This window comes from Perca flavescens, chromosome 14 (genome assembly GCF_004354835.1).
Source record: "Perca flavescens isolate YP-PL-M2 chromosome 14, PFLA_1.0, whole genome shotgun sequence".
In the NCBI taxonomy this organism is placed as follows: Eukaryota; Metazoa; Chordata; class Actinopteri; order Perciformes; family Percidae; genus Perca; species Perca flavescens.
In genome coordinates, this window is record NC_041344.1 from 33,323,992 (window position 1) to 33,336,885 (window position 12,894).

Genomic DNA, 12,894 nt, shown 5'->3' on the forward strand with positions numbered 1-12,894 from the left:
GGCACTAGAAATTCACTGGGGATTTTGTAAGAACATTGCCCCACAATATGAATACAGTTTGATTATATCTTTTATATAGTATAATCACTCTGGTGTAATTTTGCTGCTAGCTGCAAATTCCTGTTTGCACAATGACCATGGATACACAGACAACTATTTCTATATAACTGCTGAAAAGAATTTAATTTGAATATGATGATTATGATGCGATATGAGAAGTTATAAGGAGCATCTTTTTAGGATATTCAGGGATACTGAAAGCACGAGAAGGACTAAATTACAGATTTCAGACGTGGGTGATGTCTGTGTGTTCCAATTTCCCTGAGTTCTTAATCTGAGAAGGGGTGCAAGTTTGGGCGCAAATCCCCTCAATTAGGTTTGGAGGGTGAACAACTTGTTATAGAAAACCAAGTCTGTATGGACAAACTCTTAAATGTGCCAGCATGCCAATATCAACAAAAGTCAACAGCAGGGGCGTAGCCATAATTTCAGAAGTGAAAAGGGACAGATTGTTCAGGAGGAGGATTTTTATTGAAAAGATCATGTACCACTTGTCATCTGAGGGGAGAGTAGGGGGGTCCGGGGACATGCCCCCACAGAGGATTGTTTTTGGCCATAATACCCCAAATTTGGTGGCCTCTGACACATTCTAATGCCAGTATTCATATACCATACTATATCGTATCATTTTTTTGTATGTATTTTCATTATATATTATTTTATTATTGCTTTATGTATATGAGTCTATCAATCAACTGACGCAACCTGAGTAACGTGCACACTCGCCTACTTATGGTGCGTTCAAATCCACTCAGGTGTGTTGTACATGGGGGGATAGAGGGCCCCCACGTACCCCGTGTCCGGTACGCCCTTGGTCAACAGAAGGATTGGGCATCGAGAACCGGTTCCAACTTGGAATCATTTCAAAAATTACGATTCCAATGGAACCGTTTGGAAAATTTGGTTTTTAATCCGATCATTGTTCAACATTTAACATGCATGTGCATGTTTTGATTTCCATAACGACCACTGTATTTCCAGGTGTTGTGTGGCTTTATTTTACTTTGAAAAAACCCGGTAAAACTGTAAATCACTATGGAATCCAAAAAATATGTTCCTCTAGTCTGTGATTCTGTGAAATAAACATGTGACCTGTTTCAACTCCACTCCACAAAGAATCGGACTGCAGAATGGATAAGTGCCGGATTCGAAAGGACGAATCAGAATTGGAATCAAAATTGTTAAAATCTAAACGATGCCCAACCCTAGTCAACAGTGTGGTTGTGGTTTGTCTGAGGCGTGAGGTGACATTGAGTGCTTACCGGGGAGCATCCTGAAGTCATCTATGAGGTAGACGTGCTCTTCATCAGGGTCAGAAGCAATAACATCCATCTGAGCCTGGAACTCTTCATAGAGAGGGTCCGTCTTGTTCGCGACTCCTATCACAAACATCTCGATCCCCTCAGCGTGGGCCTCCATCGCCGTTTCTTCAAACTGCATGAAGTCGCGGGCGTCGGCGTGGCCATCCGTTAACACCACCGCCACCTTCCTCACGCCAGGCCGCGAGGCCTGGAACAGCTGGTTGGCGCGATGGATGGCGCTGCCCGTGAAGGTGCCCTCGCCGAGGTACGGCATCTTCCTGACGGCGGCCTTGACGTCGTCCTGGCTGAGCTGCTGCTGCAAGCTGACCACCACCATGTCCACGTGGCTGTAGAGCACCACGCCGATCCGACCAGCGTCTCGGCTCACAGGCAGCCGCTCGATGACGGCGTTCACAAAGTCCTTCACCAGCTTAAAGTTCTCTGGTCCCACGCTCTCGGAGCTGTCGACCACAAACACCAGCTCCAGAGGGCTCGCTCGGCACTTGAGACCACAGCCTGGGCAACACACATCAGAGATAAATTCACACCAAACGCATTGTTGTTTTTATTCTTATTCTACTTAGAATGTGCCATATGTAATAAAGTGGTGGGACTGCATTATATCATAAGGATGTTTCTAATATTTTGTCGACTTAATTTACATTTATTAGACACATTAGCTCCAAACTAAGCAACACAAACAATTACTTTTGACTGATGATTAAACTGCTGCAAAACTTGATAAAATGTGTAATTTACCACAGATTTCCCTTATAATCCTGATGACCTCTTCTCTCTGTGTGCAGAAACAAAGAAGACGAAGAAGAAAAAAGGTCTTGAATTTCAATGTTAAGATAGAAAGCTCAATGTCATTTGTGCCAGTCACTTTACTCACCTTCAGTCCTGGTTCTCCTTTTTCTCCAGCCCTCCCCTGTAACATTAAACTCCGATTAGGAAATGGAATGATAACAGAGTGTGGGCCAATCTCCATAGGACAAGCCCACAGTGAGTTTATGTAAGAGACAACACATTCTCACTCCCATCACGTCAAAAAGAGACGCTTGGTCAGGTGCCTTTTGGCGTCTATTTAGATGTCGGGACTCTTGGCGTCACTATTTGACACTTTCGGGACTCACGTTTTGCCCTTTAGCGTCATATTTAGAGGCTCTGGGTCGAGACTCTTGTCGTCACTTTTTGACGCGCTTGGTCGGGACGTACGTTTAACTGACATGCGACACAAGAACGGGACAGTTAGGTTTAGGAAAATATGGTGGGTGGGGTTCCAAAATGTACGTTTCAGTGACATGCGGGACAAGAACCCCGGTCTCCTGGGTGAAAGTCATACGTGGAGTTTGCGGGGGGGACAGGGGGAGCACTGCCCCTCTAGTGGCTGAAACAGGTAATTGCATTGTTTAAAAAATTAGTGGAATAATTACTTCTTTTTTCTTAACGTGTCTTAACGTTTTATGGTGTGATTGCGCTTCATTTCTGCGTTTGGAGAGGCATCTCAACTGACTGGAGGTCCAACACTGATTGCTGACTGTTACATTTGAGTAGAATTTAAGTGTCGGGGCATTCCACCACCGTCTGTCTACTGCGTTCCAAGACAGCCTGCTGCGATTGGATTTCATAAGGGCGAAATGTTAAATTGTTACAATGTAATTTAAAATCTGCTTTAAAAATAAACATATGTTTATTTAGCATGTTTATTTTGTCCATATGTGCTTGTGCTGTGTTCCCCAAGTGGTAGGCCAGGTCTCAGCTGCTATAATGAGTTTATTTTTTTTGCCCCCCCGGCTCAAGTTCAACTCCGCTTATGGCGAAAGTCCTGTGTTGTTTGACCCATCCACCCCCCGAACCTTCGTCCTTACACAGAGTTTAGGTCTTTCACACCTCTACTGTTGTCTCTCTTAATACTACAACATCGTCTTACAGCACCGCGATGAGTTGTGTCCCATACAGACGCTAAAGGGTGACTTTTTTGTCGATATCTGACGCTAAGAGACACGGACCAAGCATCAGTATTTTACGAGTTGGGAGTGAGAACGGGTTGGTAAAGGATGCTCCAATAGAGCTGGGCAATATATCAATATTATATTGATATTGTGCCCGTCAGACACCGCCTACCAAGAGCCTGGGTCTGTCCGAGGTTTCTTCCCAAGAGGGAGTTTTTCCTCGCCACTGTCGCACTGCTTGCTCTTGAGGAAATTACTGTAATTGTTGGAATTGTTGGGGCTTTGCTAATTATACAGTGTGGTCTAGACCTACTCTATCGGTAAAGTGTCTCGAGATAACCTATGTTATGATTTGATACTATAAATAAAATTGAATATGAGACTAGATATCGTCTTAGATTTTGGATATCGTAATATGGCATAAGTGTTGTCTTTTCCTGGTTTTAAAGGCTGCATTACAGTAAAGTGATGTACTTTTCTGAACTTACCAGACTGTTGTAACTGTTCTATTATTTGCCTTTACTATAGAGTTATATTCCTATCTTTATTCAAGAGCACATTCTTTCAATTTGAGAGCATTTCTCACTGATATTCCGTTCAGATTTTGTAATAATTTCCCTCAAAACCTTGCTCTCACACTCAAATGGTCATGCTCGCGCTTGGATTTGCTCTGCTTTTGCTCAAACTTTGTGCTCGGACTCAGATATGTTGTTCTGTGGACAGATTTCCTGCTCTCAGCTTTGAACCTTCTCCTCGCACTCAGCCTGATTCTGCGCGCTTGCAAATCTGCTGCTCTCGGATCTCTCCTGCACGCTTGGATTTTTCTGTGTTACAACACTATCAAAATTCCACAACCAATAGAATGCCAGGTGTAGTGTTGACCAATGAAATGATTCCTGCCCCGTTGAGGGTGCGTTCGTTTTATGTGAGAACATCCGTTGCAGCCGGCTCCTATGTAACCATGGGTCTGTAACCCAAGTTTATTTAACGGGAGAAAGCTTTGAAGTGGGACATATCAAGTTAAGTAGCTACACAACTATGAGGGTGAGTAACATAAATTAAGCACATAGCATATGGCGCTAGCCATAGCTAGCCTAGCTTGATGTCCGTAAACAAATAGCTTTTCTTTATATCGGTAGTTTAGCTAGCTAGATAGAACGAACGACATACTGTATGACGGACAGTATGTGTGTATTTACAACTGGTATTTAATGACCCCACTTTGTAATTTGTCCTCGTTTGGTTAACCATGTTCCTGGGGATTTGGCTAATTTCAGACATGTTAGAGGCAATTGTAAAACCTAAACTGTAATATAACTGAAAAACAAAAGAAACTGGATTGTTTGTATCAGTTTTTACATCACTGTTGCATGTTTTTCAGATGTTCTAAATTCTTATAACATTATTTTAACAATAACATTCATATATATCTGTATAGAAAGTTGTAAGTACAATTCCACTCCTATAATAACACACTATTTAAAATAGCAGTTATTTATTTTTACCCTTATGAAATCAATACAAAGCAAATTGAACAAAAAAAAAAAACAAGTATTTTGTTTCAGTTCCCTTCTTCCAGGTGGGGCTGAAGTACCCCTGTTGAGCTGCACCGTGTGCATGGACCAGTGTTGTACAACCACACTACTGTGTTGTTCCAGTCAGTACATTACTCCAAACGCAAAATCCCATTGGTTCCCCCTGTACTCACCTGTGTGCAGAGGGCAGGCATTAGTGGCACAAACCAAGTACTTTGGCAAGTCTGATAATAATTTAATTGTAAAATCATGTTACATACACTTATCATTTCTTTCTTGCTTAAATTCACAGGGTGCACAACAAGGCCCAGGAGAGACAATTACTGTGATGTCCACAAATCCAAAGCAGAGAAGAGAAGGTAAGGTAAGATAGTAATGATGTTAAAGAAAGCTATGTACACCTAATACCTTATGTGTTGATGTCTATGAATTTGTTTTAAATAGGAGCACACTATACAAAGACAACAGTGGAGAGTTGCTGGATCGGTCTGTCCTCAAATTGCCAGAGATCTACAAGGACTTCACCCGTTTCTGCACCATCAACTGCATAATCCAAGTGATAAAAGAGAGAGCAAACTATTTTGTTCTCTGCTTACATGAATAGGTGCCTGTAATGTCTGCACACATAAACAATCAATTAATAAATGTTAAGTATCACTCATATTTCTTAAATCATTGTGGTTTTTCAGAGCAATAAGATTATTAAAGCCATAATCATACTTGCAACAAATTAAAACCCTTATCAAGGCAAATAGGTTTTTCATTTTCTGTAATCTAAATCTAAAAACAGTATAATTAAATTTACCAGAGTGGACACTTGCAGGTTGTTAAACAGCTTTAATTTACCTTGTCAAAACAATAAGTAATTCATAACCAACTGCACAATATTTGACACAAAACCTAAAAAGCGTATGGTTCATACTCCTGTGAAGCAGTACACTTTGCCTGTAGGATTTACTGTAGCAGGAACATTGATATTGGCAAACTGATGACCCAGGTACAGGTGAGTTTGTGAGCAGGGTTATGATATGAACTAAAATAAAGATAAGATAAGCCTAGTGTTCACAAGAGGAGATAATTCAGGTATTACAACACAAGTTATAGAATAATTGAATTAAAGGAGGTATATATATATATATATATATATATATATATATATACATACATACATACATACATACATACATATATATACACACACACACACACACACACACACACACACACAGACCCTTTCCAAAAAATTAGTATATCATGGAAAAGTTTATTTATTTCCATAATTCCATTCAAAACGTTAAACTTCCATAGATTATAGATTCAGGGCCCACAACTTAAACAATTTCAAGTATTTAGTTTATTTGTACATAATTTGGGCTTCCAGCTCATAAAACCCACGAAAACAGGATTTCAAAAAATTAGAATACTGTGAAAAAATCACCATAAGAAGGACTGGACTGTTGGCCAGTGGTCCAAGGTCCTCTTTTCCGATGAAAGTAAAGTGTGCCTTTCATTCGGGAATCAAGGTCCAAGGGTTTGGAGGAAGACGGGTGAGGAACAGAACCCAAGCTGCTTGAGGTCCAGTGTGAAATATCCACAGTCAGTCATGATTTGGGGTGCAATGTCCAGTGCAGGTGTTGGTAAACTCTGTTTTCTTAAATCCAAGGTCACTGCATCAGTCTACCATAAAGTTTTAGAGGACTTCATGATTCCTTCTGCTGAGGATCTGTATGGAGATGCAGATTTCATCTTCCGGCAGGACCTGGCCCCTGCCCATACTGCCAGAAGCACCAAAACCTGGTTTGATGCCCATGCTATCACAGTGCTTGACTGGCCAGCCAACTCGCCGGACCTAAACCCCATTGAGAATCTATGGGGTATTATCACGAGGAAAATGAGGGGCACCAGACCCAAAAACAAAGAAGAGCTGACAGCAAGCATCAAGGAAATCTGGGCTTCCAGAACTCCCAGGCAATACCACAGGCTGATTGCCTCAATGCCACGGCGCATCGAGGCAGTGATTAAGGCAAAGGGATTCCCTACCAAGTATTGAAGATTGACGTATCGTTTAAAGTACCATATTTTGATTGATTTGATGTGATCCTAATTTATTTTTTTTCTGCAAAAACTGAGAAGTAAATGGTGATTTCTTCACAGTATTCTAATTTTTTGAAATCCTGTTTTCGTGGGTTTTATGAGCTGGAAGCCCAAATTATGTACAAATAAACAGCTAAATACTTGAAATCGTTTAAGTTGTGGGCCCTGAATCTATAATCTATGGAAGTTTAACGTTTTGAATGGAATTATGGAAATAAATAAAACTTTTCCATGATATTCTAATTTTTTAGAAAGGGTCTGTGTGTGTATATATATATATATATATATATACACTAGTAGAAAATAAATTAACTAAACAAGAGCAATTATGGCAAAGTTATGAGGTAGTAGCAAGCTAAAGTGACATCAGTGAGTCACATCAACAGTGTACACCAGAATAATATACACTGTGATTAAGTAATGATACTTAGTGTCGTCTGTAGACTACTAATATAACAAAACCGAAAAATAATATAGTGTACGATGCAGTATGGAGAACAACAGAGTCCCATATGACCCCAAGAGACTTTAATTGCAGCTGTTGATGATGTTGCAGATGGTTGTAGTCTGTAGCCAGTCATACAGTAGGTAGATCTGGAGCAGCAGGGTGACTTCTAGCTTTCATGGGCTGGTGATAAGACTCTGCTGCTATGATGCAGCATTGGTCGAGCCCTTCATTCTCAACTGGAAGAAAAGAAAAGAAAATGCTTGTTTTTTCTGTTCTGTTTGCTTTGTATTCATTAAAAAAAACTGCTATTTAAGGAGCAAATTATTCTAGATCTGTTTTTATTATAGTGATAACATTGTACTTAACATTACAATGTTTTATACAGACTGATATGAATCCATCATTTTCAAACTAATGTTATATGAAGAAATGAAGACTAAATTCTGATGAACAACACACAACAGTGATGCAAAAACAAACAAACAATCCAGTTTCTGGTGTTCTTTCAGTTATATTACAGTTTAGGTTTTACTATTGGCTCTAACATTAAATTAGCAAAATCTCCAGGAACAAGGTTAACCAAACGAGGAAAAATACACATACTGTCGGTCATATGTTGTTCAATCTAGCTAAACTATGAAGAAAATCTATTTGTTTACGGACATCAAGCTAGGCTGTATGTTAGCATGTCTGAAATTAGCCAAATCCCCAGGAACATGGTTAACCAAACGAGGACAAATTACAAAGTGGGGTCATTAAATACCAGTTGTAAATACACACATACTGTCCGTCATACAGTATGTCGTTCGTTCTATCTAGCTAGCTAAACTACCGATATAAAGAAAAGCTATTTGTTTACGGACATCAAGCTAGGCTAGCTATGGCTAGCGCCATATGCTATGTGCTTAATTTATGTTACTCACCCTCATAGTTGTGTAGCTACGTAACTTGATATGTCCCACTTCAAAGCTTTCTCCCGTTTCCTGATGGGTGCAGGTGAAAGACCGTCGACCAGTCTGTGCACATTATTGACATATACTAATAATAAAGCGATGGACAGCGGGGTTAAATAAACTTGGGTTACAGACCAAGGGGGTAAGCTTCGCTTCAGAACTCAAGCCATCATGGCGCCATTTTGTTGCTAACTGGCCATCACCTCCTGTTAGCATTCCGCTGACCGCCATTTTTTTTTTACGTCACTTGACTGCGAATAACTTTACATCTGAAGCGTTTAAAGACTCTATTTGTCCATTGTTTAGTTCCAAAGAAACACGACAATTTATAAAAGGCTCCATTACCTTGTATCTCACGTTATGGCTCCGTAGCAGACGTTTTTGTAAAAATAGGCTAACGATTGTGTCATAACCAAGTGACTTACTGTCGCATAGTAGAGGAATTACCGTATAGTACAGGAGAAGCTCGCAGGCAGTTTCGACTTACATGAGATGTTTAGGTTTAATTACTAATGTTAACTAGCATGTTAGTGATCAATAATTAGCCTGTGCCCATGTTATCTGCTTACATACACCTACTGTCTCCGTATCTGTAAGATTGGGAATGATTGAGATTTCTCTTGGCACAGCTACCACAAGACTTACAACTTTCAGACACGTTGCTCACGTCACATTCTCTCAGTTGGAGGCTGCGCAGTAAAGCTGGCCATCACCGGAAAAGTGCTTCTAATAGCCTTCACTGGTCCCCGTCCAGAGCAACGGGGTCTATTGGTCCATTATATACTGTCTATGTTACAGACCCATGGTTACATAGGAGCCGGCCGCAACGGATGTTCTCACATAAAACGAACGCACCCTCAACGGGGCAGGGATCATTTCATTGGTCAACACTACACCTGGCATTCTATTGGTTGTGGAATTTTGATAGTGTTGTAACACAGAAAAATCCAAGCGCGCAGGAGAGATCCCAGAGCAGCAGATTTGCAAGCGCGCAGAATCAGGCTGAGTGCGAGGAGAAGGTTCAAAGCTGAGAGCAGGAAACCTGTCCACAGAACAACATATCTGAGTCCGAGCACAAAGTTTGAGCACAAGCAGAGCAAATCCAAGCGCGAGCATGACCATTTGAGTGTGAGAGAAAGGTTTTGAGGGAAATTATTACAAAATTTGAATGTAATATCAGTGAGAAATGCTCTCAAATTGAAAGAATGCGCTCTTGAATAAAGATAGGAATATAACTCCATACTTTACCCACTTAGTCATTATATCCACATTACTGATGATTATTTATCAAAAATCTCATTGTGTAAATATTTTGTGAAAGCACCAATAGTCAACACTACAATATTGTTGCGGTATCGATAGAGGTATTTGGTCGACAATATCGTGATCCCAGTCCTATGCTCCGATATCACCGGTAATGCTAATTAATGTTTGTTTTCATCCAAAACCATCATGTGAATATTATTATTTCATCGAGATAAATTATCCCGCCAGGTGCCATTCATGAAACCATTTTAAAAGAAGAGAGCACAATGAGAGGATTTCATTAAAAGAGCTCCTGTAAAATGTCAAACAATGGAAACCATGTGGAAAACAAAATGAAAATATGACATTTATGTTGGATATGTGTATTCATTTAGGGAAGTTACAATCTCCATATTGGTCCACACAGATGTTTTCATATCTGTCTCTTCAGTGGCAAGAAACGCTTGAAATGCTTTATGTACGTCAAAAGTTATTCGCCAAGTCTGTTTCAACTGCGCTTGGTCGCTGTTATTCGTTTCTATCGATACAGCAAATTATTCTACACAAATTTATTTTTGTGAATTTTTTGTAAATACCTATAAAAACAGGATGGAAACACATTTATAAAGCTTCTTGCAATTACTTTTAAAACTATGCAATAAAAAAAACTTTTGCGGTTTGAGAGATTAAACAATAAAACAAATTGAAATGGAGAAATAAGCACCACTTTTGTGTAAAAAGAAAAAAAATAAGAAAAAGAAACCGAGTCCCACAACAAATTATAGCTTTGACACAGAGAACTGTGATCATCACAGACAGAGGAACTGCTTAGGAGATTACTATATAAAGTTATTACAAGACTGGGCATGTTATATTACCATTGGTCCAGTAGATCCCGGTTCTCCATAGTCTCCCTTGTCTCCTTTCCTTCCCCGGTCTCCAGCAATGCCTCTGTCACCCTGTGTGTTTTTGTGTGTGTGTGTGTGTGTGTGTGTGTGTGTGTGTGTGTGTGTGTGTGTGTGTGTGTGTGTAAAAGCAGTCATTAGTACAGCAAATTTGGAGCACTGCTAATCAGAGGCAATATGTCACAGGCCATGCAGCCACTGGCACATGCAGTAGCTGTATTGTTCTTACCTTCTCCCCTGGAAGGCCATCCCCTGGTGGACCCCGAGGGCCCATTGGCCCCTGAAACCCAGGCTCTCCCTAAGAATAAAGTTGGATAAATTTGTTAGTGTGACAAGAGTATCATCAGCATATAGACGTATCTGGAAGTCCTTCCCATTTAATGAAACACCACAGATTGATTGGTTTGATGGAACAGCACAGGCGTACGACTCAACAGGGACAACCTATCAATACGCTCAGCTCCACCAGAGCTGGGTGCTGAATCCTCAAAAAAAAAGAACCTAACCCACCTTTGATGAACAACATGATACAGTTGGAATTCGGGTTGGGTACCGAAACCCGGTGCTAATATGGCACCTAAACTACCGTTATCTACCGCACCGAATAGCAACATGGATTTCGGTGCCTCAGATGTTAGAGGCAACAGAAGCATCGCTGCATGTGACCCTAGTTAACACTACACTTGACAGGAGGTAACGTTAGCTACTAGGGGTGTAAAAAAAAAAAAATCAATACACTTGAATATCGCGATATTTTATTTTGCAATACTGTATTGATTTTTTTTTACGTTCATAAATATTCATGTAAGACAGTGGTTCACGTTTATGTTGTGTTTAAACCCCCTACCGCTAGATCGCTATGTTGAGACGCACCACTAGTGTCCTTGCCTAACAGTGCCTAGCAACGCCTGACTTTTTACTAGAAGCTAACAACATAGCTATGGCTGAACTTTGGCCTACTTTAGCCTATAAAAATTTGCTCACTAAGAACTTGTGAACCACAATCCCTGTGTACTGAATTGTTTACCTAAAGTAATCTTCTTTGACTTTTATGAACATCATGTCTTTTTTAAATATTAGTTTTTCTAAAATTATACTAAAATCCCAATATATCGCCTTACGCACAGTATCGAAATATATTGCAATAATCGTGACCCATGTATCGTGATACGTATCGTATCGCCAGATTATTGCCAATACACAGCACTATTAGCTACAGTTAGCTAGTAGCTGGATGAAATACGGTTAAAATGCTGACAGCTAAACGGTGTAAGGTGTGACTGTATTTCACTGTAGAGGATGTTGATACCGGCACGTACAACAGTCTGCTGCTATCGCTGTTGGAAAAACAACACAGACGGTACGTTTATTTGAAATTGGTAGCCTAAGTGGTGCATTCAAACTTCTTGTAAAATACCCTATTCCCATCTGGTGGTTGTTTTTGTCTTTTACAGCAATTTACTGGTGAAATAAGTTATAGTTATAAGTTATTGTTATTACATTTTTAATAAGTCATTTAATTTAGAATATATGGCCTTAGCAATAAACAAGCCGACTGTCTTGTGCTCTTCCTTTTATTTTTTTTTTATAGTATCTTTTCAGGTACTATTTAGGCACTGGCACTGTTTTAAAAGTATCATTTTAGCACTGGTATCGAAAAAAAACCAAACAATACCCAACCCTAGTTTGAATACACGTGTGAGCCCATTGTTTTAAAAGACACTATACCAGCCTTTGTTAAGTGTTTGTATGCCCTACCTTTGGTCCCTGAATGCCATCTCCTGGAGGCCCCATCACGCCTGGTGGGCCAGGCTGCCCTGTAGAGCCCTGGGAATACCACACATCACAGCAACTCAAGTTATACGGCTAAAATCATGATGATATGCAGAGGAAATGGTTTCTAGGAAGTTGTTTAACTCCTTTCAGACTGCATGTATACACACTGACCTTCAGTCCATAAAGCCCAACTCCAGGAGGGCCCGATGGCCCCGGCACGCCCGGCAAGCCTCGGTCACCCTGGCAAACAGAGAAACTTAATAAAAATATGTCCCACTACTTATCCATCTTATACAGCACCTTACACACACTTTAGTTTGTTCCATTTCCGCTATTGTCTCTTTCCAACGACAATAAACACAGGTCAACAGTATCTGTTTCAATTGGTCCATGTAGCCTGCTATGAATTTCACAACCATATCCACATTTATGAGGTCATATTTTTTTGGCTCCACTTGTGTGGAAGCTGATGGTCAGATGGTACAACGTCTTCTGTGAATCAGCGTCAGGCTTGTACAGTAGTATGCTATGGCTATTGTGTATAAATATTTCAATATAAAAAATAATATCCTATTTTCTCACTCTGGTATGTTGAATGACACTACAGTTCCTATGAGCCTTA

At 40.2% G+C, this 12,894-nt stretch overlaps 1 protein-coding gene across 1 annotated transcript in view; it reads right to left on the reverse strand.

Annotated features, from left to right (window-relative positions):
- Positions 1-12,894, reverse strand: part of col28a1a (collagen, type XXVIII, alpha 1a) — a 60,990-nt gene that overhangs the window by 4,984 nt on the left and 43,112 nt on the right. Inside the window, exons 26-32 of the mRNA XM_028596604.1 lie at positions 12,444-12,512; positions 12,255-12,323; positions 10,726-10,794; positions 10,470-10,550; positions 2,257-2,292; positions 2,121-2,157; positions 1,323-1,877 (exon numbers count right to left, since the gene is read on the reverse strand). Of these exons, the coding sequence (XP_028452405.1) occupies positions 1,323-1,877; positions 2,121-2,157; positions 2,257-2,292; positions 10,470-10,550; positions 10,726-10,794; positions 12,255-12,323; positions 12,444-12,512 (916 nt within the window). The remainder of the gene's footprint in view (positions 1-1,322; positions 1,878-2,120; positions 2,158-2,256; positions 2,293-10,469; positions 10,551-10,725; positions 10,795-12,254; positions 12,324-12,443; positions 12,513-12,894) is intronic.